The sequence below is a fragment of the Halictus rubicundus genome, chromosome 18, assembly GCF_050948215.1.
Source record: "Halictus rubicundus isolate RS-2024b chromosome 18, iyHalRubi1_principal, whole genome shotgun sequence".
Lineage (NCBI taxonomy): Eukaryota > Metazoa > Arthropoda > Insecta > Hymenoptera > Halictidae > Halictus > Halictus rubicundus.
In genome coordinates, this window is record NC_135166.1 from 4,726,522 (window position 1) to 4,750,731 (window position 24,210).

Sequence of the window (24,210 nt, forward strand, 5' to 3'; positions counted from 1 at the left end):
TAGCATTCAACTTTGTCCTTACCATATTTTACGTATCTTTAGAAACAACAAAGATATTTGAGGTGCAAACGTTAGGTGACTCACCCTGTATGTCTTGATAGATGCTGCCCTTTTTATTCCCATTTCAAACTTACCCGTTGAAAAAATTCCAGGACACTTACAGTGAATTCCCGATATAAGTCACTCGCGCGGTTCTGGCGAGTGACATTTAGACGAAATCTGTGACCGAACGTTGCATTTGAAATACACAGTGCACTCTGGAAATGTAAAAGTCACTATCCGTGGTGGTGTGGGTAGTCCCAGTGACCTTTAAACGCGAGGCTCGCAGCGACTTATATCGGGAATTCACTGTATTCGAGTCTCCACTTTAATACTGTCACCGATAAAGAAAGTTTCACGTATTAAATTCGAGGGTCCCCATCTTTTCCTGTTGATAGAATCGAAAATTTTCGCCTAGACCGGTTTTCCCGGTTCGTGGAAGCGGGAGACAACTTCCGGCGGAGCGTTTGGAAGACAGGGCGCAGTTATCCTAAAATGGCTTTATTATTAACTCCTTAACTTTACACATGTTTAATATGCAGTACTTGTCGAGAGATATCTGTATACGTGTGTTATTAATTCAGTATTCGTTCCGTTGGTCGTCGACGCCGGCGACGAGACGCGCGACGGCGTCGACGAGCCGGAGACGTATTGGTTTTTGCGACGAGCTCCCCGCTTTCATCCGGTTCCATCGAGCTGCGCTACAGCGGACAAAAATAATTTGAATAATCCCAGTCGGTATGCGGTTCTTATTGTATACAAGAAATTCCTATACACGACACCATACTAGTGAATCCTCCGTCCTTCGATCGTGGAACTTCAACCCCCCTCGTTTTCCTCGGCAGCGAGTCGACCACCCCCGAATCACATCCCCTCTCTCGTAATTTGTTTTCTTTTCCCTTCGTTCTCCTTTGTACAAAATACTTTCGAATCGCTCCGAAGATAAAAGAAAAAAAAGAAACAACACTGTCCCCCACCCCCCGCGGCAACCTTTTCGCAAAGAAATTCGTTCCCCCACTTTTTTTCTCCACGCTCGCGTGTTCCTATCCTTATTAATTATCGTACACGTTATATCATACACGGGTCGTCGTATCCTTGCGTTCTTTTTTTCCTACGTTTCTGTGACAGTTAACACAATTGCAGCGCTCGAGAGCAACGCGCGATTCCAAAGAGCGATGATATGGATTAGAAGCATGATATGAGGTGTGTCCTTGCTTATCGCAGCGCGCGCTTATCGGCGCAGGGATCGGGAAACGGCCCTGATTCGTTTCTGCCCCAGGTAAAAGTCCTAGAGATTGGTCGCCCGCGGCTCGAGCTTCTCGTGTAAAAAAAGGTACGGTCAGTTGTTGGCCCGAGCGCAGCCGACCTCTCTCCTCGGCCCCGTGACCGTTCAATTTCCTCGCAGAAGAGATACGCTAAAAATGGTATACAAAAATAGAAAATATTCCGAGGTTCCTCTACTCGCCGAATCGGCAAGGTGAAGCGTGACAATTACGATCATCGAGGGAACGAGGAAACGTAACTCCCATGGACCGTTCCAATTGCAAAAACCCAACGTACCGTCGCGTCGCCTTCCAAAAAGAATTCTCAAAAAAGAGATGTTCAAACATTCGCCGTTAAAATACCGTCGAAATTGTTTCCGTGGAAATGTAAATTTCTCGAAAAGCACCATGTAATTGTCAATAAAGTACACCGCGAAGACAGCACTTGTGAACTTAATAACTAAGTTTCATTTTGAAAAAGAGAATATACAGGATGTCCCAAAAATGTACTTACTTGAAAGGAGTAACTCCTGAGATCATTCGAAGCAACTTTTTCCTTTGCGAAAATTTTCTCCGCGCCCTTGTTAAGGAGTTATTAACGATAAACGCGGACCAATCAGAGCGCGGCTATAGCAGAGAGACTCCGCCTAGGGGGCAGTCCCCGCTGAGCGTGGTCAGTCTGATTGGTCCGTGTTTTTCGTTAATAACTCCTTAACGAAGCCTCGGAGAACATTTTCGCAAAGGAAAAAGTTGCTTCGAATGACCTTAGGAATCACCCTTTTCAAGGGAATCCATTTTGGCGACACCCTGTACAGGTAAAGTAGGAGGTCCTAAAATCATTGCAAGATCTCGATGATCGAGGCTTGCATCGCACACCTCACCGTGCAAACTTCTCCCAGATCAACGTAACGCTTTCAATTCATATGATCGTGTGTTCTCTTCCGTTCGGCTCCCCTCTGCGATAAACAAGTCGCGATGAAAAAGGATTCCAGTAGTCGCGTAAATATACTTAAACCTTCTACATTACAAAGACGTGAATTAATAGTAATATATATTATATTGTAATTTAGCTTGCATACGAAACATCCGTTTATCATTCTACATACACAATTAATCATCATCATCATCATCATCACCAGCAGCATCAGCATATCATCATTCACACGAGTTTATATAGGAGTTACCCCAAATTTGCGGATTCGTCAACTACCTGTTCTTCGCGAAGCGGATGTGAACGGAGCCTTCAAATTCGAGGTGCAAGATATATTTTCATTTGCTCTTTTCTCTTCTTCTCCAACCAAAAAGCAAAACCCCCTCCCCCTGTCCCACAGATTTCTTTCTTTCTCCTTTTTCTTTTTTGTTCTGTCGTCCCGCCATCTCGTGTTTTCCCTTCTTTTCAAAAAAATATCAGGAAACTATCGAGGTATTGAAGAAACGGCGTGCGTACCCGTATGTCGAGCCCAGAAAACACACTTCCACGTTCGAATTGCATAAGAAGGACCGTGCGAACAGAGCGGTTCGGAGAGATTATACAAAATCATGTTATAAAACCGTGTATAATATGTGTGCGCCCTGCGCAAAAAGCGATTACAGCTCGCGCTTCATGTACACCTTATCAATTAAAACGGGTCTTGTTAACACCATTATCCGCCTCCTAGCCCCTCTGTTTTGTTCCTCGCTTTCTCCATTTTCCTCTACCCCTACTACCCCCCCCTCCTCTCCTCTTTTGTTTCGTTATTTCTTTTTTTCGTTTCTTTTAAATAAGTATCTTTTGGCTTGGTAACTATGTGAAGTTTAAATTAATTAAATATGATAAAACTCTCTTCCGCGAACAGGTTGACACACCGTGTTCGAAGTCTGCCGATTCGTTTAGTAGGCTCTTAAAACAAAAATAAACAAAAAAAAAAAAAAGAAACGACAGCCGAATAGAAAATTCTCGCCGGCGATATAGCCCACGAGTTGTTACGAATAGAAGCGTAGCGTAGTAAACGAAAAATAAGATTGTGCGTGAAAATAATAATAATAAAAAAAAAAAAAACAAACAAACAAACGGAAACGAACAGAAAGCTTCCCGCCTTCCTGCGTCTTTCTCTCTGTACAAGTGTGCAGTAAAAAGAAACGGAATACATAAGATGAGAACAAATTAAATGCTGTTGACCACGTGTGTCGTCTGGCAGCGTATGAACAACATTGACCTAAGTGACTGCAGACACTCTATCGAACGACGATTAGGTAATATACATATTTATATATATATTTGTTATCGTTAGTTTTCCTTTTTTTTTTCTCATTCTGCATGGCCTACAGTGCCAATGGAAGCATTTTTCTTGCTGTCACTCTGCAATGGCATCGCGCGAACAGATATAGTCGATTAAGTTTTCTTCTTCTTTTTTTTCTCTCGTTTTCTTCACTCCCCTGTTTTCTTTTTCTTTCTTTTTTATCTCTCTCTTTTTCTCTCTCTCTCTCTCTCATAAAATCCTCAGCTCTCTCTAACGCGTTAATCTCTTCAAACGAAAAACCGATCGTCGGATGCTTCAGTTTCGATCGAACCCCATTACCTCGGCTTCAATCCTGTCGTCTAGGCGGTAGAAAAACAAAGAGAAAAGAAATTGGCCGCGCAATTGGCGAAAAAACTGCGTCACCCGACAACCAAATCGATTCTCCCTTTCTTTCGTTTTCTTTTTTCATTTTCTTCTACTCTAATCATCTGGCAGTGTTCCACAAACAGTAGGTACGTTGTACGATAAGAAGATTCGTTAAGTCGATAAGTCCATTGATACTTGGAGACCGTAATGAAAGTTTAAGTAACCGCGTGAATGTCGTCGGACCATCGCGATGGTCTTTCGCATCACAGCAAGATACTCTTATTGCTTACAAAAATGGCACTGATTACTGAAATATTTAACGAGTATCGTTGCTGCTGCCCCCCTCCCTCCCTCCCTCCCCCCTTTTCCCGAAAGTAGTGAACAACCTCGTCGTAATCGATGTGTTCTATCCAGTAAAACCTAAAATCTAAATTCGCTTAATCCCGGAGTCGGAGCAGTGAATCCTTCGTCTCGTCTACGGTTTGAATTCGTTACGAAAGGCAACGCGTGATTTGTATCCCATACTCTCTCTAGAAAAATTTCCCGTGAAATATCGACGGTTCGGTGAAGTACATCGGTTCCGAAAAGAAAAACGGAAATGGTACATGTATATATTAAAATTAAAATTAAAATTAAAATTAAAAAAAAAAAAGAAGAAAAACATGTATCGAGAACCCAGTCGAGTCTCCGTTAAATACAATTACCGCGTACGAACAGCGACGATCGAGCGTGTCTCTGTGTATATATATGTATGTACGTACGTACGTACGTACCTGTGTCTGTCTGGCTGTGTGTATGAGTTGTATACATTATTACTATAAATGTAAGTAAAAAGTGCACGCGCGATATTTTTTGTTTCTCGCCAACGAATGTCTCTACATGACCGGGATTCGTTTACCGGACGAACGAAAAAGCTTTACAAATTGCTGTATACGTTCAGAGATCCACAACCGTCGACGTCACCGGCAGTCTGAGGTTTCTTCTGATAATTATTTTGGTTTTGCGTGTGTATTGGGGAGTCTCCGAGCATCGCTAGCATATACTTGCGCGTGGGGGAGTGGACCGTATTTTGTTAGGGGGGCACGTATGGGGGCGGTTTTCTGTACGTGGGTGTCGGCTTCGGCCGATTTTGACGATTAGTGTCGCGGTTCGTGGCGAATGGCGGCGGCGGTTGATAAGGCTCCTCCGAATTCTCTTTTGGTAACATAGGCACGTCCGCTCCGTCCTCCGTTTTCTGATACTCTGGCGGCGGTAGGGGTGGTTTCTCTTCCTTCAGAATCACCGGCGACTTGTTACCTGTGTGCAGTGACACACACACACAGAATAAACATTAATAATAATCCGTTTAAACGCCGCATTAAATGATAACCCACTTGTAACCGCTGTGGAAGTTCTTATAATTATAAGCGAGACACTTTAACCGCTTTACCGACCGAGAAAGTTGCGACACAAATGGGTTAACAGAGAACAATCTGAAGTCAACATACTGTATTTACCTGGATCAGGTTTCTCGTCTAGCTCGTCCTGGAAGATCACAGGAATCCCCTTGCTCCGGAAGCTCTGTCTCTCGTCGTCCTGCTCGCTGACGCTCATTTTCCCGCTCCTCCTTCGTCTGTACAGCACGCAGGCAATGATACCAGCGAGGATGAGCATCGCTGCGATGATGATAGCAGGCAGAACGAACGTGATCAGGTAATCGTCGTGGGACGTTCCGACCGAGGTGGAATCGTCGATAGGCGGAACATGGTTATCCGACGAGTGAACATCAGTCAGTTCGCTAAGACAGATACCCATAGGGATCACCGTAATTTGTTTCACGGGGAACTTGGAGCCCATCACTTCTAGGACTTCGTCGGTCACGGATCGACGATCGTTGTCGCTCTTGACCAGCACTGATCGCAGTCTGTTCACCTCGTCGTGGGCGCAGTACGACGTGGGCAGAGTCCTGTTGTGCCATGTGATCACTGTGCTTCCATTAGATATACTGTGCAAGGAAATGGCACTGGTGTCCTTGTCTTGATACAGGTCGCGCAGCTTCTCGATGAAGTTACGCTTCTGTAGAGCGGAGTGCGCGAACGAGTCGTAGGGGATGTCCAAGGTCATCGAGAACTCCACCGTTTGCTGCATCATCGGGGCCGGGTGGACGACCACTACGAGGCCGTCGGTGGTGCTAGCGTCTTCCTTGTCGGTGACGACTAGTTGATACTCTTTGCGTCCCACGTCACTGCGCATGGGAACACCGTAGAACTCTTGATTCTTGCTGTCGAACTGCAGCCACTCGTGAGCTGGTATAGGCGTGCGCTCGATAGTCAAGAGAGACATTCGTAGGTTTCGGGCAGATCCGTCTTCAACATCGTAGAAGGTGTCCTGAAAGAATTTTCATTTTAATCGGTGTATTTAAACTACTTTTTCTTTTATCGGACGTCGTAACTGTTGTAAGAGAAATTTTGAAAGTTCTCGTGTGAGAGTTAATATCTTTCTTTCATTGAAATATAGAACCGTTACGAGTGATTCAAGGAGATACTGAAGCTAAGCAGCGAAACAAATGCTGACAGCGAACGTGCTTAAACATGCTTCGTGAACATACTTCTGGCACTTTGAACACGAGCAGTTGACCAACGGTAGCATTGACAAGATCCACTTGGTTTCTGGACATGGGTGGGAAGTTAGACTTAGGCTCTTGGGTGGAAACTTTAGGCGGCTCTGGTTGGTTCATGTCCTCGCACTGGCCAATGCCTTGATGCACCACTCGTTTCACTCTGATTTCAGGTTGCAGCACTTCTCTCAGCGCAGCGCTGGGATCGCCGTTCTTATCGACGAGGACCTAAACGGGAAACATGTAAACAGAATATTTATATAATCAGTTCGTTGACGTTTTCATTATAACACGAACAAAAGATGCTTACGCGTAACAGATCAGTGATGTATTCTCTGGGGCAGTCGCTGCTTCTTGGCAGGCTGTCGTTCGTCCAGGTGAAGATAGCTTGGTCGTTGAGGATGTCAATCGACCGAACGGTGATGTGTTTGACGTCGATGTCGCCGTACAAATCAGCTATACTTCGAATCACCTGAAATCGGACATTATAATTGTTATAAGACAATATTTTAAACCGTTCAAGCGATAATACGCACCTTCAGCTCCCAATCCACTTCTGTACGGAATTCCGTGCGTTTATCGATTCTAAGGTAGATACTGAATTCGTGATTGACGCTACGGCTCAATTTGTGTTGTTGCACGTGGATGTCCAAACGGTCAGTCACGTTCAATCCTTCGCTATCCTCAGCGACCAAGTCGTAGGTCCAGGTGGAGATGTCGTTCTCCAGTGGTCTAGAAATAGTACAGTTTAACAAGGAACCTACATAGAGAAATTCTCCGGTGAGAATGTTTGAAGAAAAAGTAACGCTTACAATCCATAGACCTGCTGAGCGCTCGGATTGAACTGCAGCCAGTGCAGTCTCTTCAATGGGGCGCCCTGAAGGTACAGGCTCAGTTTTAGGTTCCTGGTGTCACCATCCTCTAAGTCGGTAAACGTGTTTGCCGGTATGAAGTAGACCAACGGTTTGCCAGCGGTCACTGGTATCTTCTTCAGCCTCTTATCCTGTCTGGGTGGGAAGTTGTGCTGCCCGTACTCTATGGTTTCCGTGTTAACCCTGGGTGGTTCGGTAGTAGCTCTGGTCGTTGATGGGGTGCTGGGTGTAGTCGTAGTTGTGGTAGTGGTCGTACTAGTAGTGGTGCTAATAGTAGTCGGAGCCATGGTAGTAGTTGTGGAAGTGGTGGTTGTGGTGGATGGCGGTGTTCGCACTTCTGTCGATGTCGTTGTGGGTAGTGTGGTAGCGTTTGTAACTAATGTTGGTAACAGAGTACTGGCTGAGGTGGTAGTGGGTACGGTGATGCCTCTGGGTATTGTGCTGGGTGCTAGGAATACGGTCTGTCTCGTCGAAGACTCTGACGGCTGTTCCGTTGGCTGGAGGCAGAAAGAAGACATTTCAGGACTAGGAAGACACGATCAATATCTTCGGTGGACACCGATACGGGGGAACGAATTGTGATCTATACGGCGGCAAGAATACAAGATTTTTCACAAGGATGCATCAAGAATCGTGTGTCCCGTCGCTTCTCCTTCTTATTTTGGGGCACTTTTCTTCTATTGTGAAATTACATACACGTATTCTTGCACTTGAGATATTCATTATATTCATTTGTCGTTGGGCTGTTTACGAACAGATTGCGGATGGTTTTGGGATTACAAACCTTTCAACGTAACATACCCATCCGCAAGCTGCTTGCAGTGAGGAGCAAAATGGAACCAATGGTGGAATCTTTTCAGAAAATCATTGTTTACAGTCGGAGGCAACATTAAGCGGACCACCCTTTAAAAACTAATAACTTTTTCAAAATTCGACCAAACGACTTGAGTTTGTTCTTGAGATGTTACAAGGATTAGTTCACCAAGAAATTTGTATCTTTTTCATCCGTGCTTAGAAGTTATATGTTACTGTGAGTTACATGCGTGCACAGAGTTTCGTCGAAATTGGTTGACGCACGAGACAGCTACAGGCATCGAGAAATGTAAGAATCTTTGAATTTTGATCTAAATCGCAGTCTCGAAAGATAAAAAAAGAAAATAGTTAAAAATCTCTGGGTTGTCAAGGTGAAGTTGAGTTCAGTTTTGCTCTTCGCTGTAGAAAAGACAGTGCGATTCGTTCACTTCCATTTTTCTCGTGGACCCGCCGCCGCGCCGTTAGCAAGGTAAACGCTAAGCAGCGCCGACACCGAGCACGGTGTCCCTAAATCTGTACAGAGATTCCGAACGCACCGACGAACAACGAAAGGAAAAGCACGCTGTACGAAAGAAGCAGAAGCTCGGCGCACGATTCTTCGTCTAGGTCTACGGTGGCCGGGTCTTCGGGATTCGCGACGACACACCTAACCGGTTGGCGAAGCGAGAGAGAGAGAGTGGTCGTAATCGCGGCTATAATGGCGGCAGCATGGACTATAATACAAATGAGAAGCTCGAAGCGTTGAAGCATTACCTCCTCCGTGGTGACATTAACAGTACCACCGTTGACGTCCGTGTCCGTTCTCTCTACGGTGGTGGTGGCGGTTCCGCTGGTGCTGGAATGCGGGATTACCGAGGGTAGGATCGTGGTTTCTGGATTAACGGGAGACGAGGTGTTCACGGACTCGTTCTCCGATCGCCTGACGTTCTCCGTGGTGGTCTCGATGGTGGTCGTTTCCGGTCTCGGCGATTCGGTGGTCGTTGGAACGATGGTCGGTACCAAGATGCTAGCTGTTGTTGCATCGGCTGTTGTTGTAGTCGTAGTTGCGCTAATTGTGCTACTAATGGCCGTCATCGGTGGTTGTTGGGTGGTTGTAGTTGGGGTTGTTGTTGTTGTTGAGGTGGTCGTCGTGGTGGTTGATGTTGTTGTGGTGGTACTTGTTGTCGGGGTTGTTGATGATGTTGGTGATGTGAGGTCAGTGGTTGTTGTCTGCGAAATCGTTAGTAGATGCGTTGTACGGCACGAAAAACTTGGTTAGTTACAATAATGATAGGTAAGAGAGCAAAGTGGAGGAAGAAACGATAAACGGTGGTAGTGGTGGTAAGTAAGTGGCAGTAAGTGATAGTTAGGAGTATAATAGTATATATAAATATATATATATATATATATATTTCGGTCTCTCGGAGTTTCGTTTCTTTCCATAGAGTAAGAGTGGGAGGGGGGCCCGCCTGCCTCTCTTCTATACATCGATCGATATTGTGCCGTCTGAAACGGCGCGGAAAACACAACAACAGGCCGGCATTAAAACACGCAGTACCCAACAGCTAGGACACTAAGTATCCGGAAGCGCAACGATCCCCTCAAAGCGATTGGCGGTGGCGAGAATGGAAGGACAGAAACAGGAACTTTCGACGAAAGCCGGTTATCGCTAGACGATCGTGTGAACGCATGATCTCCCGTGTGTCACGAACGACACGATGTAACCGATGCGACGACACACCGATCAACCCTTGCTACGATACTTACAGCGCCGATCTCCGCCGCGCTTCTGTTCGACGCGTTCTCCACCGTGTTCGGCTGGTTCACCGACGTAATCACGTCGTCGATGTCTTCGGTCTAAACAAACGTTGATGTTCATGAAAAATCTCCGTGTCCGATCGAGAACTAGTAACGGCAGGACCGTAAGTGATTAATATCCAGTTTCCAAAGGTACTCACATTCCAGTTGATGGCCTCCTCCCCGTGATGGTGCCTGTGAGGATGTTCCGGAACGAGGTTTCCTCTCGGGCCGCTCGTATCCGGCACGTAAGTCGGCTGCACCTGCGAGTCATCACCGTCCTCGCCGTCCTCGCCGTCCTCCTCTTCGTATTCCTCGTCGTAATCCTCGTAGTTCTGGTCTTCATAGCCGTCCGTACCGTAGTCCCCGGAGCCGGTTTCCCTCCGGTTCCTCAATAAGGAACTCGATTCTGTTTTCACGCGCCACACCAGCACCGGAAGCTGCATCACCTCCGCCAATGTGCCGTCCCTCGCTTGCTCGCGCAATCGTTTCACCAAATCCGTCTGATGCCTCCATAAGTGGCCGTCGCAGCCGACCTGATGAGAAATTCAATCAATATTTCCCGTGGACCTTTTATTCAACTAAAACGTCGGCTTCCTGTACGTCAAACAGACTCAAGGACAGGATTCATGAACAAAATTTTATCTCAACAAGTACCGAAACAGAGATATCCAACAAGGTCGATACATTTTTCGAAACTCCTTCTATCATATTTTCCAGCAATTGCCTAGTATTTATGAATTTTTTGTACTCAAGGTCACGTGAAGGTCATATATAATAGTATTATGGTTGGGTGCATCTTCATCTCAGCCATCGTGTCGCGATGGTGAAAATATATAGTTCTGTTTACAAAAAAAAAACCCCCGATGACCTTGAGAAAAATGACGAAAAATAGGAATCGTGGGCACTCACCTGCCATTGTATCGCTGTTAGGTGTTTCTCTTTACGGTGTTTCACGTTCCCAGGCCCGCTGAAGACCACCGTGGACTCCGAGTTCGGATTTTCTTTGAAACTTTGCGGATGCAGCGAAAACGCGCTCTGAAATAATCATCGCAAATGGATTAGCTTGCAATAGCGGAACCAGGCGGGTTTTATAACGCGCAGGGAAACGACTCGGGAATGCAACACGGCCGCTGGCCGGTTCCAATTAAGTCTCGACCACTCTAATAACGCGGAAAATAGATTTTCGATCGGCCAACGACCCGGGAGGGGGGGCGGGGAAAAAATTTCGAGCGACGTAATTCAATCAATTCGTCGGAAGAAATTAGATTTACCTAACCGGCTGAATTATTCGGATGAAACGAAGCCCTCGATACGATTTTTACGAGCTTCGATTGAAAGGCACGACAGGCTCTTGCACTCGATTGCAATTTCCGATTGATAAACGGCGAAGATCAAATCAGACAACCGGAAGAGGTTATTCCGAAAAGAACGAACGTGGAGCTTCTATTTAATTATAGAGCGAGAAGTAAGCAAATAACTGTCGACAATAACAGTAGCGGTTTTTGATTTCTTCAACTGTGTCCCCACATGTCAACAACCATAACGAGATGCTAAAACTGTAAAAATATAAACTCAGTATCAATATTTTTGTTTATTTCTAAAAATTCCGAAAAAATTCATAGGTGTGCAATGTAATAGCGAAAATATGCCAGATATTTTTCAGAATTTTCGATCGAAGCGTTATCGAATTTTCGTGCACTGTGCACCGAAGAACAGGAATTTTATTTACCTTCCGCATCGATCGCAGCGAAATTGTTCCGGCTAATTAACGATGCACCGCGGAGGACTTTAATTGGGGAACATGAGGAATTGTTGAAGCATCCTAATTCCTCGTGCGGAAGAAGCAACGGCGCCTCGGCGAAGAAGAATATTTGATAAAGTTCTTCCCAGGGCGAATGCGAGTTTCTTTATGAGACGGAACTTTTACGATGCTGCGAGATGCAACGGAGTTGCAGGGTGGAGGGGGAGAGGGTGCGGAAGGTGCATCGCGGACTCGACATAATGCGGGAAATTTTCAACTTTAAACGTATATACCGGGCCGTGCGCGGGCGCGCGCTCGCGCTCGCGGAACTTCTTTTCGTTCTAGCGGGCATAAATTGGACGCCTTTGAGACCAGCATTTTTCACTCCGCCGGGGGAATTCTTAATTAATTTAATCGCGGCACCGGGCAAAAAGGAAACCCGCTGCTCTCTCGGCATACCACGCCGCGCGGCGTCTCATTGACATGCGAGCCTTTCTGCTTCCGCGCGAACCTTTACACACCTTTACACCGTAAACACCGAATCAAAGAGCTTTTTCTATTATTACATTATTCTTCGCGGATCGTGACTGTTGACTATTTTCTCGGGGGTGGGGGCAAGACAAAGTTCACGATTTTTATTCTTCCCTTTCGCAGAGGAAGAGACTGCGCGGGAGTAATGAAAGGTTCCGGGAACGAAAAGGGATTCAGCCCGCGGGATTAATGGCCTCTAAACGAATCAACGTAGGATCTTCCTTTCCCCGGGATTTTCTTGCGGGTCAAGCATTCGGGATCCACTAAATGTTGACGCGGAAAGGGACGAACGTAGGAGGCGAGAGTTCGAATGGTAATTCGACCGAAGTCGTGGCCGGTTTCGCACGATTATTTATAAAGCGTTCGAGACGCGGCCGAGACGTTTCCGAACGTGAACTTTCAATCTGCGCGACTTCGTCGAAGTTCCTCGGAATTCGTTAAAAGTACCGTAAGTCCTGCCTACGCTTTTTCCCGGGGAGCTCCTGGGAGTTTTCAGTTCCGAAATTGTTCCTGGTGACGCGCGAAGTCTCCGAGGATCAAATAAATTAAATACCCCCCAAGGACCATAAAGCTTTCGGCCATCTGCGAACGTGTGTCTTACTTCCGGTACGTCGTCTTTTGTTTGTTCGCGCTCCAACTTTATTTTATTCGTCGTTTCACTTCTAACTTTTAACGCTAACCTAACATTTTTTATTTCTTAATTATTGATAGCAGAGAGGAAATGAGAGTGCTCACGATCGGGGTTTTAGTGTCTCCACTTTTTAGCCTGGAACAGAACCTGCATCAACTTTTTAGCCTGGACCAGAACCTGCATCATCTTTTTAGCCTGTATTAGAACCTGCATCATCTTTTAGGCTGGATCAGAGCCTACATAGAAGACCCTCTTTTAACATAGAAGTAGCATCCACTCTGGCATTATTTGGAATCCGCTGCTAATGATGCAGGTGAGATGATGCAGGTTCTGGTCCAAGCTAAAAAGATGATGCAGGTTCTGATCCAGGCTAAAAATTAGACTAGGGGACAGTACTATACCGGGTACACTAAAATCCCGGGCGTGAGCACTCTCATTTCCTCTCCGTTGATAGTATAGAGATGCTTCTTCCATCATGCTTCTATTTTTTAAATAAATTTCTTTTTCGAGCACGAGTTGTTATAAAAATTGTGAAAAATCGGAGTAAGCTCAGTCCTGTAATTTTTACAAAATAATGTACATCCGACGCATTTTGTACCCGACACGGTTAGTGCCGCGGAGAATATTTTCGCAAAGGAAAAAGTTACTTCAAACGATTTCAAAAACCACCTCTCTCAAGGTTTTCATTTTTGGGACACCCTGTATATTCCGCTGCTTTCAGGAAAGTCGGTATTATCCGTGCTTGTGTCCGTTCTCGTGGAAGATTATAATTTATGGAGTTTTCTCTTCAATTTTGTATTCCTTCCAGCAAAACATCGTGTTACGCAGGGTTGCTTGCACTTGCATTTCTATGCTCTTTTCTTTACGTTCGTCTTAAGATTCCTTTCTTGCTATTTTTTATGCTCACTAACAGACTTGCCGTGTAAAACGAAGGTGCTGTTTTTGGTGTTACGAGATTGTGGAATTTTATGCATTTGTATGCCGAGTATAAATCTCAACAATTTTATCGTGTACGCGATAGAACGTCCGGATAAACAATTTTTAATATTTCTATAAAAATCTGCAGTTTATCGATTGAAGGGGTTTGCGGAAATCAGAGGGCAGCTTCACTTCTCACGCGTAATTTGTTCTATCCAATTTGGTTTAAGAAAATCTGATTTTGCACAAATATGGCAATTTCGGAACAATGAAATTTTTTCATTAGCATTACATGTTTAACACGTTTGAGGTAATAAACAGTCAACTTCTTGTACGAGGCTCGATCACAAATAAAATTCGGAATAATATCCGAAACGTATTTGATTGCAAGTATCCAAATTCTCAATATGAATTTTAGGGACTGATGCTATGTCTAATATAATGGACACAAAATGTCAAATATCCCGAGAAGTATTGCCATTTCGATGACCTTTGGTTAGTACTTTTATTCGCAAAATAATAAAAGGAATCGATTGGTTTAACAAAGAAATTGGGTCGCGTTAAAAAATAAAGTGCAAATCCACCTGCTGGGTGCATCGGTGCATCCACGTAAAAAGTAAGGTCACGAGAAGTTATGCCATATGATTTTTTTCCCGCTTTTACTTAAAAACAAAACAGTAACCTGTCCCAGATTCTAGAATCATCTTGTACAATAAATCTGTAGATTATGATGATACAGTGTCTACTCGTTATTTGTCCAAAACACGGGTCTGGCCAGGGACAATTATCGAATGGAAGCTACTCGACCCGTACTATGTTTACATTCCTCGGCGACAGAGGTCACTCGAGCTTAGGGGTACACCCCGCGGCAGTGGGGATACTTCTGGGACATTTATGGCCTAGATATTCGGGACAAATATCGAGTAAAGACTGTATTACTCGACCAAAACACGTCGTAGAATTTTCCGTCTGAAATCTGTGATTCCATATGCAACGATTTGATATGTGACTGACTTTCAAATTGGTTTCTGTCGGTTTTCTCGGATAATTCGAAAGTGGAGCCAGCCTGATTACAGGCGCAGTCCCTTCGATCGTCATTTAGAGAATGTTTAAGTGATACCGTACCAGGTGAAGTCCAAGGAATCCGGCTAGATTGTCGACGGTATTGACTCGCGTGGACGGCGAGAGGTTGTCGAACCTGGTATCGAGCAGAATCGAGAGGAGCGTCTGGTCCTCCCCTTCGTTGCAGTGCGTCTGAAATCAGAGACAACGCGTACCCGTTTCAGCTGGCCGTTTCCATTCGAGCGAATCGTGTCAGTGTGCGAGATGGCCGCGGAATTAAGGCCGCCACCGGACCGTGCTCCAGCGGATGACGCACGTATAACCGCGGACTCTATCAATTGGTATCAATCAGCAACGTCTACGAAACTAATTCCTTCGCGGGATTTAAATGCGGCATACCGATGCAATCGCAGCCGCGCGCGCGGCCACGCTTTGTGTTAACGCTCTCTGTGTCCCACGATACGCGAGAGCACGCGAGGCGAATAAACAACCGAGCTCTTCTCTCTCGCATACTTCCCTCTTCTCCTTCGGCGTTCACATTTTTTCCCCCCCATTTACGCGACTCTTTTCGCCTACTCTCGAACGCCTCCGTTTCTTTTCCATTTGACGGCAGTGAAAACAATTTTCTTATAATAACTATCGGATATATGGATCTCTCTGTACTGGGTTAGTCACGTGACATTGTGACACAAACACGCGTCACGTGACCGGGCCGTGGATGAATAGCGCGGCAGAAGGGGAAATTAGAGTGGGGGAGGCAAGTCTTAATCTGGCGACTATGCGAGGGGGACCGGTGTCGCCAGATGAGGGGAGAGAGCACGAATAGAGGGGAAACAGTTAACCTCCGATGACGGAACGCGTCACGTGACCGGGCCGTGGCTGAATAGCGCGGCAGAAGGGGAAATTAGAGTGGGGGAGGCAAGTCTTAATCTGGCGACTATGCAAGGGGGACCGGTGTCGCCAGATGAGGGGAGGGGGCACGAATAGAGGGGAAACAGTTACCCTCCCATGACGGAACGCGTCACGTGACCGGGCCGTGACTGAATAGCGCGGTAGAAGGGGAAATTAGAGTGGGGGAGCAAGTCTTAATCTGGCGACTATGCGAGGGGGACCAGTGTCGCCAGATGAGGGGAGGGAGCACGAATAGAGGGGAAACAGTTAACCTCCGATGACGGAACGCGTCACGTGACCGGGCCGTGACTGAAGCGTGGGGATAGCGCGGTAGAGGGGGAAATCAGAGTGGGGGAACAAGTCTCGATCCGGCGACTATGGTTCAGCCTGCGACAATATTTTCCCATGACGTCACGAGGTGTGCTTAACGGGACCCGCTTCGCGCCATTAATCCACGGTAATCGACTGTCAATATTAATCCCATCGAATAATGCCAGAGCGCGCGATTCGATTATCGACTTGACCGTCGAGAAACGTTCGTGAAAGATCGCCCCGATTATTTCCCTCCATTGACCGAAACGATCGCGAGCCATTAGATCAATTAATTAATCGGAGCATCCGAAAATCGCCTCGGGCCCAATTAAAACGATCAACGAGCGCGTGAAAGTCAAACGCGACGCGTTTGTTTCCCGGCGAGGCGAATGAGGCCGATTAACAGGCTAATTGATTTATCGCCTCGTTAACGGGCACGGTTGCCCGCTAACCGAATTTAGAGACCGACGACGACGGTGCTGGAGCCAACGGCGAACCCTCTTTTAACCGTCGCTGAATCAGTCTATTAAGACAGAATTGCATTCTTTACCGGTTGCCTCATGAATTTTCAGATACGCGAGCGCTTTCGATCGAGACACCAAACGTTATCGACGATGGAAGACGGTACAGGTCAACGCAATCGACACCTTTGCAAGTCGAAAAGTTTACACGGAGATTGAAATTTTCCCTCTAAAATCTAGTTATTAACCCTTGCGACACCGAATGTAATTTTTGTATGATATTGCACAAAATAGTCGGTTATAAACGCGGGCTCGAGTTCAGTTTACCTGGATAGAATGCCTTTGCAATGATTCTAACCCTCAAAAATGCAATGATTCGATTAAATTATATTTCATGTGTTATTTAAACCATTTGCATCATTAGCTCAATTTTCCTGGTCACTATCACCGGAGCGGTATGCATACGCTCGGCTTTGTTGGTCACTATCATTATTCGTTAGCTAAGAAATAGAAATGGAGGGTGTTGTTGGAGATGAAAGTAGTAATCCTGATCTTTTCTTATAATGCTGAAACATGAAGTTCTTTTACTTGTAGTAATTTTTCTACTTAAATATAATAAAAAGAAAATTATATATTTCCTTACGATGCAAATGGGTTAAATTTGATATTCATCTCTATCGAAACGGTAATTAGAAATGCAGTGAAATTTCATCTAAATCCACAAAATAATTATTAGCATAAATTTGAGTGGGGCTGTACCAATAGTTCATTTAAGGGTTAAACTCTGTACATAGCGTATACTATTTTGTTTCTTTTTCACGTGTAGCAATTACGAACGAAACTTGACAGGCACTCCCGCGAGTGTATCATTCTTTTTGAACCCCCCTGTACAATCGCGTCCTGTCCACGGTCCACGTGAAACATTCGGACAATTCGTTTGGCGAAGCATCCTCCACCCGGCTCCATGATTCACCATGATCGGGAACCGTCCGAGGTCCTCGGAACTCTCGAGAAACGCGAAAATTGCTAAGAAATTTTATACGAGCCACGATGGGCGAAATAATGATCGAGCTGAACAACAGGTTACGAATTCCCGGCGATTAATCCACGGTGCGGTTAGGCAGAGGTAGGATACCTGTTGTTCGCTCGAGAAACATTTGAACCGTTGCCAACGGAACGTTTTCACCGCTAACGACGAGCCCATTTCGTCCGGAGCCGGACACCGGAGATAAGGACCTCACCTTTCCGTCCCTGTGCTTCAGCTCCTCCTGCTTCTCGGAGACGACCTGCACGATGAACAGGTCCTTCGCGGTGTCGCCGTGCTTCCCGATGGCCTTCACGCTCAGGTGATGGCTGCCCATGTCCTTTTTCGACGGCACGCCCACCAGCGTCGACGCCGCGTCGTCCCAGAACATCCATTTCGGCAATGGACCACCATTCGCGTCGTACACCTGCACGACAAAAAGAAAAAATTCAACATTTAATATATGTCGCAAATGATAAAAGTCCCAGAACCACCCCCACTGCCGCGGGGTATACCCTGTGAGACATAAAATCCTCCAATGTATCAAAGAATAGTACAATATTCTAGACGATAATTGTCCCTTCCAGATCCGTGTTTTGGACATGCATCGTGTAGGACCGAGGCCTCTAGACGATTTGAATAGTACCTCCTGGACGATGTATGTCCCTGACTAGACCCGTGTCTTGGACATATATCGAGTAAGTAATACACTTCTAAGGACACCGTAAAAGCGTCATGTACGACCTTGGAATACGGGTTTGCGAAGAAAGTTCGAAACAGGTTGTTAAACAAAAAAAAAAAAAAAGAAGTGGCAAGCCGACAAGAAATGGTAAAACAAAGTCAACGTCGAGCTGCGAACAGTTTCGCGAGTCGCGAAGAGGTCCCTTTCGCCGTAAGCGAAAGCCTGTCCGAAGTATAGGGGAGTTATGTTCGCCGATTGCTCCCCGAAGCACGGCAGCGAGTTCCCGGATAAAACGTGGAGCGGAGCGGAGCGGAGCGGGGCGTGTAAAAGCGAAGCGGATTTCCTGTGATACCGCGGAGGCGGCCAAGGCAAATTGAATATCACGAATATAGATTCTCGACAATGTTGGCACCCGCCGACAAAACGAGGCAAATGAAAGACAGGGGAATACGTACGTCCCGCGCCGGCAAGGATCAACCTATGAAATTTGGCGGCAGTCCAGAAATTCGCCTGAGACGGAACCCAGGAATTTTCGCGCCCCTCGTCCTCCGACAAATTGAGGTGCATCGAACTACTTGTTGTTCCTTTGCCCTTACCACGCAGGTCTCTGAAATTTACACCCCGAGGCGCTGCCACACTGGCGTGTAAAAATGCCCTGGGACTAAATTAAAAAAGGCTAATGACCATTCACAAACAAAACCAATTTTGTGTAAAATTTTAACCCTACACCTCGACCGGGAGGTCAGTTACACGGGTAAAACGGAAAAGATTAGTTTTTGGCCTATTTTTCCTATTTAGTGGTACGCGAAAATTTTGGAAAAAAACCCATATGCATGTACCGTAATTAACACTACGTTTACGGGACCCGTAAAAATGACGGGTTCTAATATTTTTAATTTATTAGGACCTTGAATAAGTTCTCGCTGTTTCTTTTACAAAATAAAAGCTTTTACCCAATGTCCTTGCTTCTGGATCATTCCTAAAACTTTTAAACGTTATGAAACAGTTGACTCATCTACTTGTAATGTTTTTCCAAGTTCTGCTAGCGTCTGACATCGGTCTTGATCGAGTAATTCCTCCAACTTTTCGTCTTCAAATTTTTTCGGTGCGCCAAAACGTTCTTTATCCTCAAGTTCAAAATCATTATTTTTGAAGCGTCGAAACCAGTCTCTGCATGTCGTATCCGACAAAGCATCGTCACCATAAGTCTCAACAAGAATTCTATGTGCTTCAGCTGCAGATTTCTTTTGAATAAAGTAGTGCAATAAAATTCCCCGCAAATACACTTTATTTGGCACAAAAGTAGACATTTTCAGAACTAAGAAAAAATTACTTTGTTTACACTAAAGTGAACTACCATACACTGAAATTTAAGGTTAGATACACTACTGCCTTGCATGTGTGTTACCATTCGAAATTCCACGAACGGGGTACTGCTACTGTCATTTTTGAAGAAACAGCGAGAACTTATTCAAGGTCCTAATACAATTGTCAAGACTCTAAAGATACATCCATGAGAAATTATTCAACAAATTTATTTCTTTGGGTATGTTATGAAAAAAAATGTCTAAAAATTTGGGCAGCACATTCTCGTTTATTTTATAACGTAATGTAAAATAGTCGCTTTTAGTGCTCCCCGTAAACCTAGTGTTAATCCAGATTTTTAAGTAGAATATTCTGGTTGCAGAAACTCGAAAACCATAAAATATTCGGAAAATGCGGATTTCGCGTTGAAGTTTACAATCTACATCTATATGTACATTTTTACGGTATCAGCTACTCGAAGTGAAGTAATACTCTGACAATATCGGATTAGTCACGTGACGGTGCGACACATGCACGACCTTAGGCCATACAAACCCATAGACACGGTACGTGTATAGTGCGTGCATAGGAAAGCCTAGAACCCAGTGCAGAGAAGATAACGGGAACATGTGACGTCACAATTCCAAAATGGCCGACACGGCAGACCTTGGATTGATGAGCACAGCTCATACATCTTTGGAACCTATGACGTCACAACCGTGGAACCTATACTCGTTTATCTATTCCTTCGAGGAAAATGATCTGTGCCGTGTCTATGGGTTTACATGCGCGTCACGTGACCGGCCCATGGCGGAAGGGTGGGGGAACAGAGTCTTAATCTAGCGACTCTGCGAGAGATGCATATTTTACACCCTTGACGGTAGCAATGGCGCGACGAGAGTCCATCCTGTCTGGTCGTCTGCACTATAAATATCCAAAAGGACCCGTCGACTACGACAACGGCTGGGACGAAAATTTGTGCGCGTCGCGGAGAGCGTAGTTTGTTAAAAACAAAGGAACACGGACCGGGTAACGATAGCCGGAACGTAGACGGGGAAATAAATTCGCAAGAGTGTACAGGATCGGTACACGGTTGTTGGCCAGCGTCCAGGAGTCGAGTGGAAAGGAAACAAGTCCGTGGAGGGCTAGACGAAGAGAAAGAGAAAGAGGGGTAGGGGGTTGAGGGGGGTTGTAATCCGCGGATTCTCACCTCGTAATAATCTACGGGCCCGGTGAACGCTTGCCGCGGGATTCTCAGTTTGAGCACATGACCGACGGGGACGACGACGTCGGGAACGCCCCAGAGCATCTCGACCTGGTGCCTCTTCAGGTCTCGCGGCCGATTCTCCTCGTGCCAGCTCGTTCTTGGCTCATCGAAGCGCCGGCTGTTGATCACCGTCGCTGCGGTGCTGGTGCCCTCGTCGCCGACGTCATCGAACACTAGGTCGTCCTCCTGCAGGGTCAAGCCGGACGACAGGGGCGCCAACAATAGGAAGCACGCGAGGACGTAAGGATTCTTCATCTTTCAGGGGAGATCGCTTCGGGCCCTGCTATCATATCATGCTGACGAGCCTGAAACCAGATAATTCACCGAATTTTAGTCCGCAATCATGTAATTCTGTAATCTAAATGTTCTTATGTAAGAACGAAAAATTGAGGCACATAAAACCATTTTTCGCCGATTTTTGTCGGTAACGTGGTCGCTCTACCTTATCGCGAATCTACGGAGTCTTGGCTCTTAATTTTTGTCCTACTTATATTACCAAATATCTGCATAATCTCGGCAGCTCCTGACCAGCGCGCACTAGATTGAACCTTCCTCTTTCGAATGTGCCCTTTTCCAGCGACAAAATATTCTTATATAAGGACGAAAACTTGAGGCACGTAAAACCATTTTTTGACGGTAATGTAGTCACTCTACCTTATCGCGAATCTATGAAGACCGGGCCCTTAACACTTTGACTGCCAAACTAGAAAGCTCAAAAATTCTGTAAAATCAAAGCTTGTTATTTAATGAAATAAAAATTGAAAGAAATTGAATGTATGATACTGAGTAGTCCTTCAAGTTTCTTGGATTTTCCAGATTTTACAGATTACCAAATTTGGTACAGTGGATATATTAACGTGAAAATTCATTTTAAAACCTGGAGAAATAATTCCGTCACCCACATATGGGTGACATGGCAATCAACGTGTTAAACAGGATTTTTTGATTAACCCATTTGCATCGTAAGGAAATATGAAAAGAAGGCCTTTATCGCCAAACTTTTTTTTTTATTAGATTGAAGTACAAAAATTACTACAAGTAAAAGAACTTCATGTTTCAGCATTATAAGAAAAAATAAACTGAGCGTATATACACGCTAATCATGCAAATGGGTTAACGAAAAGACAATTCAAAAAATAAATTGGAATAATCCTTGTTTCTTTGTTACATGAAAACCTTGTTTCTAATTTTCTTATTGTAAATTATTATCGTATAATTGCTGAGCAACTTTTGTTTGAAACAATTTTTTATCAGGTTATTATAACATTCAGCAAACGGCACGTGCTTCAGAAAATACATCGAGTTTCGTATGCGAACAATAAATTCGAATATTTAGTGAAAATTGTGCGTAGTATTTTACAATATTATACTATTAACCCTTAGTACTCGAGTGGCGACTCCGAGGCGCCACTAAAAATGGCTGTATCATTATTCAAGATATTTTTCACATTATTAAATTTGTTTGTATCTAAGAAATTACTAAACATTTTGATATTGTACGAGTAAGTTGCGAACATTTTCGTATGTATAACATGAAAAAAAAAAATATATATATATAGAAGGGCAATATTCTAGGTCAGAAGAAATGTTTCGTTTTGAAGTTAAAATAGCTTCGAGTGCAAAGGGTTAAGATTCTACGAGAAAAATTTTTTTGTAATTCATGCTTCGAAAGTTGGAGTATTTAGCACTGTCCCGAACAGTGTGCGACGCGTCGCGACGCCAAGGAAGAAAGGTCAGAAGAGAAAGTCGAAGGGAGGAAATTTCGACCGGCTCGGGATCTTTCGAGCAGTGGGCGTCGGGTTTTAGTGGGCTGCGGGTATCGAGCGTTCCCGCGCGGTTGCAGAATTTCCTTTAACGAAAGCGACGATGGCGATCCGCGCCAGTTTATTTCCCCCATGAAAGCGTCGACTACCTCGACTTAACGGCGAGCCCCCCGATTGTCCGGCTCTGGCAATTAATGGCCGTAGGTCCTCGACGGGCTCCGAGCAATAAGAGGAAATAAAAACGCAATGAAAGCGTTTTATTGGCTATCATTGGCCGGCTGCTGGATGCCCGTCGCGCTCCCGTTCCCTTTTCTGCTCGCGAAAACGGTTCCCATTGTTCCTCGTCGAGGAACGATCGCTTCAAAAGCTTCGACGAGGAACAGGGCTGACTTGCGGAGCCAGGTATAGTCAGCGCCGCCAGATCAAGACTTGCTCCCCCACTCTAATTTCCCCTTCTACCGCTCTACTCCCCACTCTTCCGACCGGTCACGTGAAGCGTTCCCTCTCTGCCGTGCATACTCCGCTACTGACAGAGAGGGGGTAACTTTTTCCCCTCGATTTGTGATCCCTCCCCTCATCTGGCGAGAGTAGGTATAGTCTGCGAGTCAGCTGCTATTAATTTCAGAGCTCGTTCAATGGCGCGGCAAGTGCTAATCACGTCCGTTTATGTACCTGCCGGAACGCGTGATCCATCTTCGGACAACAAGTTACCGGAGTCAATATTAGAATCTCGCCGAGTCCCTGGTTTGTTTGACTCATTATAAGCGACAGGACACGAGAGATCTGCCGGCGATGATTCCCTGTCCGCGATCCTACAACTTGATTATCTTCGACATCGTATTTCCTCCGTTGGACACGGTCGTGTTCATATCTGATCCGACGACACGTGACAGTGTTTAATGAGTAGTCGGACGCGGCTCGCATCGCCGAGCATATCGACACCTACGTGATCCTATGTATCATACTATACGAGCACTATCATTATTATTTTTAGCCGGCCTGATGCTGCTCGCTGAACGCTATTCAACCCTGGATTATTCTTCAGCTGCGGGGTTTACGCCGGACGTGGGGTACACGGTCTCTACGCTCATTGATTCCTTCTTTTATTAGGCTACGGTCTGCACGATACTTTACTGTGCGACCTAAGCTCCGCGGCTTATGGACCTTGCTTCCCCTATTCTATCATCGTTGATTCCCCCGGTCAGCCTCTATTACTTGCTATGTCGTCTGACCGAGTACAATTGGGCGTAGAGGGATGACTCTTGCTAGGATACTCCACTTAGAACAGGGAACAAATTGACCAAGCCCGCGCTGTTATGTTCCCGAACAAAATTTTCCACGGATAATATTGAGCTACTCTACTGGCCAAAAGTTCGAGCACACATACTACGTTTGCATTCCACACCCCAATTGCAAACTGTAGGGTTTAGTGTTTGCCTGTGTGGTTTTAACTCAAATGAGCTCAATTGAACTCAACTGAACTAAACTGGACTACATTCAACTGAACTCGACAGTACTTATCAGAACTAAACTCAACTAAATTCAGCTGGACTAAAGTAGACTCAACTGAATTAAACTGGACTCAACTGAACAGAACTGAACTGAAGTGAATTCAACTGAACTGAATTCAACTCAACTGGACTCAAATGAACAGAACTGAACTCAACTGAATTCAA

At 45.3% G+C, this 24,210-nt stretch overlaps 1 protein-coding gene and 1 long non-coding RNA gene across 6 annotated transcripts in view; both read right to left on the reverse strand.

Annotated features, from left to right (window-relative positions):
- The window catches only part of LOC143362780 (uncharacterized), a 136,014-nt gene that overhangs the window by 57,602 nt on the left and 54,202 nt on the right, over nt 1-24,210 (reverse strand). The window lies entirely within an intron of this gene.
- The window catches only part of LOC143362733 (uncharacterized), a 130,460-nt gene continuing 106,774 nt past the window's right edge, over nt 525-24,210 (reverse strand). For 3 of the 5 annotated variants that reach the window (XM_076803133.1, XM_076803135.1, XM_076803134.1), the window contains exons 2-14: nt 20,715-21,076; nt 17,735-17,944; nt 14,893-15,021; nt 10,856-10,981; nt 10,105-10,479; nt 9,914-10,003; nt 8,921-9,376; nt 7,295-7,851; nt 7,019-7,214; nt 6,793-6,954; nt 6,474-6,710; nt 5,374-6,253; nt 525-5,182 (exon numbers count right to left, since the gene is read on the reverse strand). In XM_076803133.1, the coding sequence (XP_076659248.1) occupies nt 4,959-5,182; nt 5,374-6,253; nt 6,474-6,710; nt 6,793-6,954; nt 7,019-7,214; nt 7,295-7,851; nt 8,921-9,376; nt 9,914-10,003; nt 10,105-10,479; nt 10,856-10,981; nt 14,893-15,021; nt 17,735-17,944; nt 20,715-21,026 (3,954 nt within the window). In that variant the 5' untranslated portion in view covers nt 21,027-21,076 and the 3' untranslated portion in view covers nt 525-4,958. The remainder of the gene's footprint in view (nt 5,183-5,373; nt 6,254-6,473; nt 6,711-6,792; nt 6,955-7,018; nt 7,215-7,294; nt 7,852-8,920; nt 9,377-9,913; nt 10,004-10,104; nt 10,480-10,855; nt 10,982-14,892; nt 15,022-17,734; nt 17,945-20,714; nt 21,077-24,210) is intronic. The other 2 variants (XM_076803136.1, XM_076803137.1) reach the window with 2 other exon arrangements.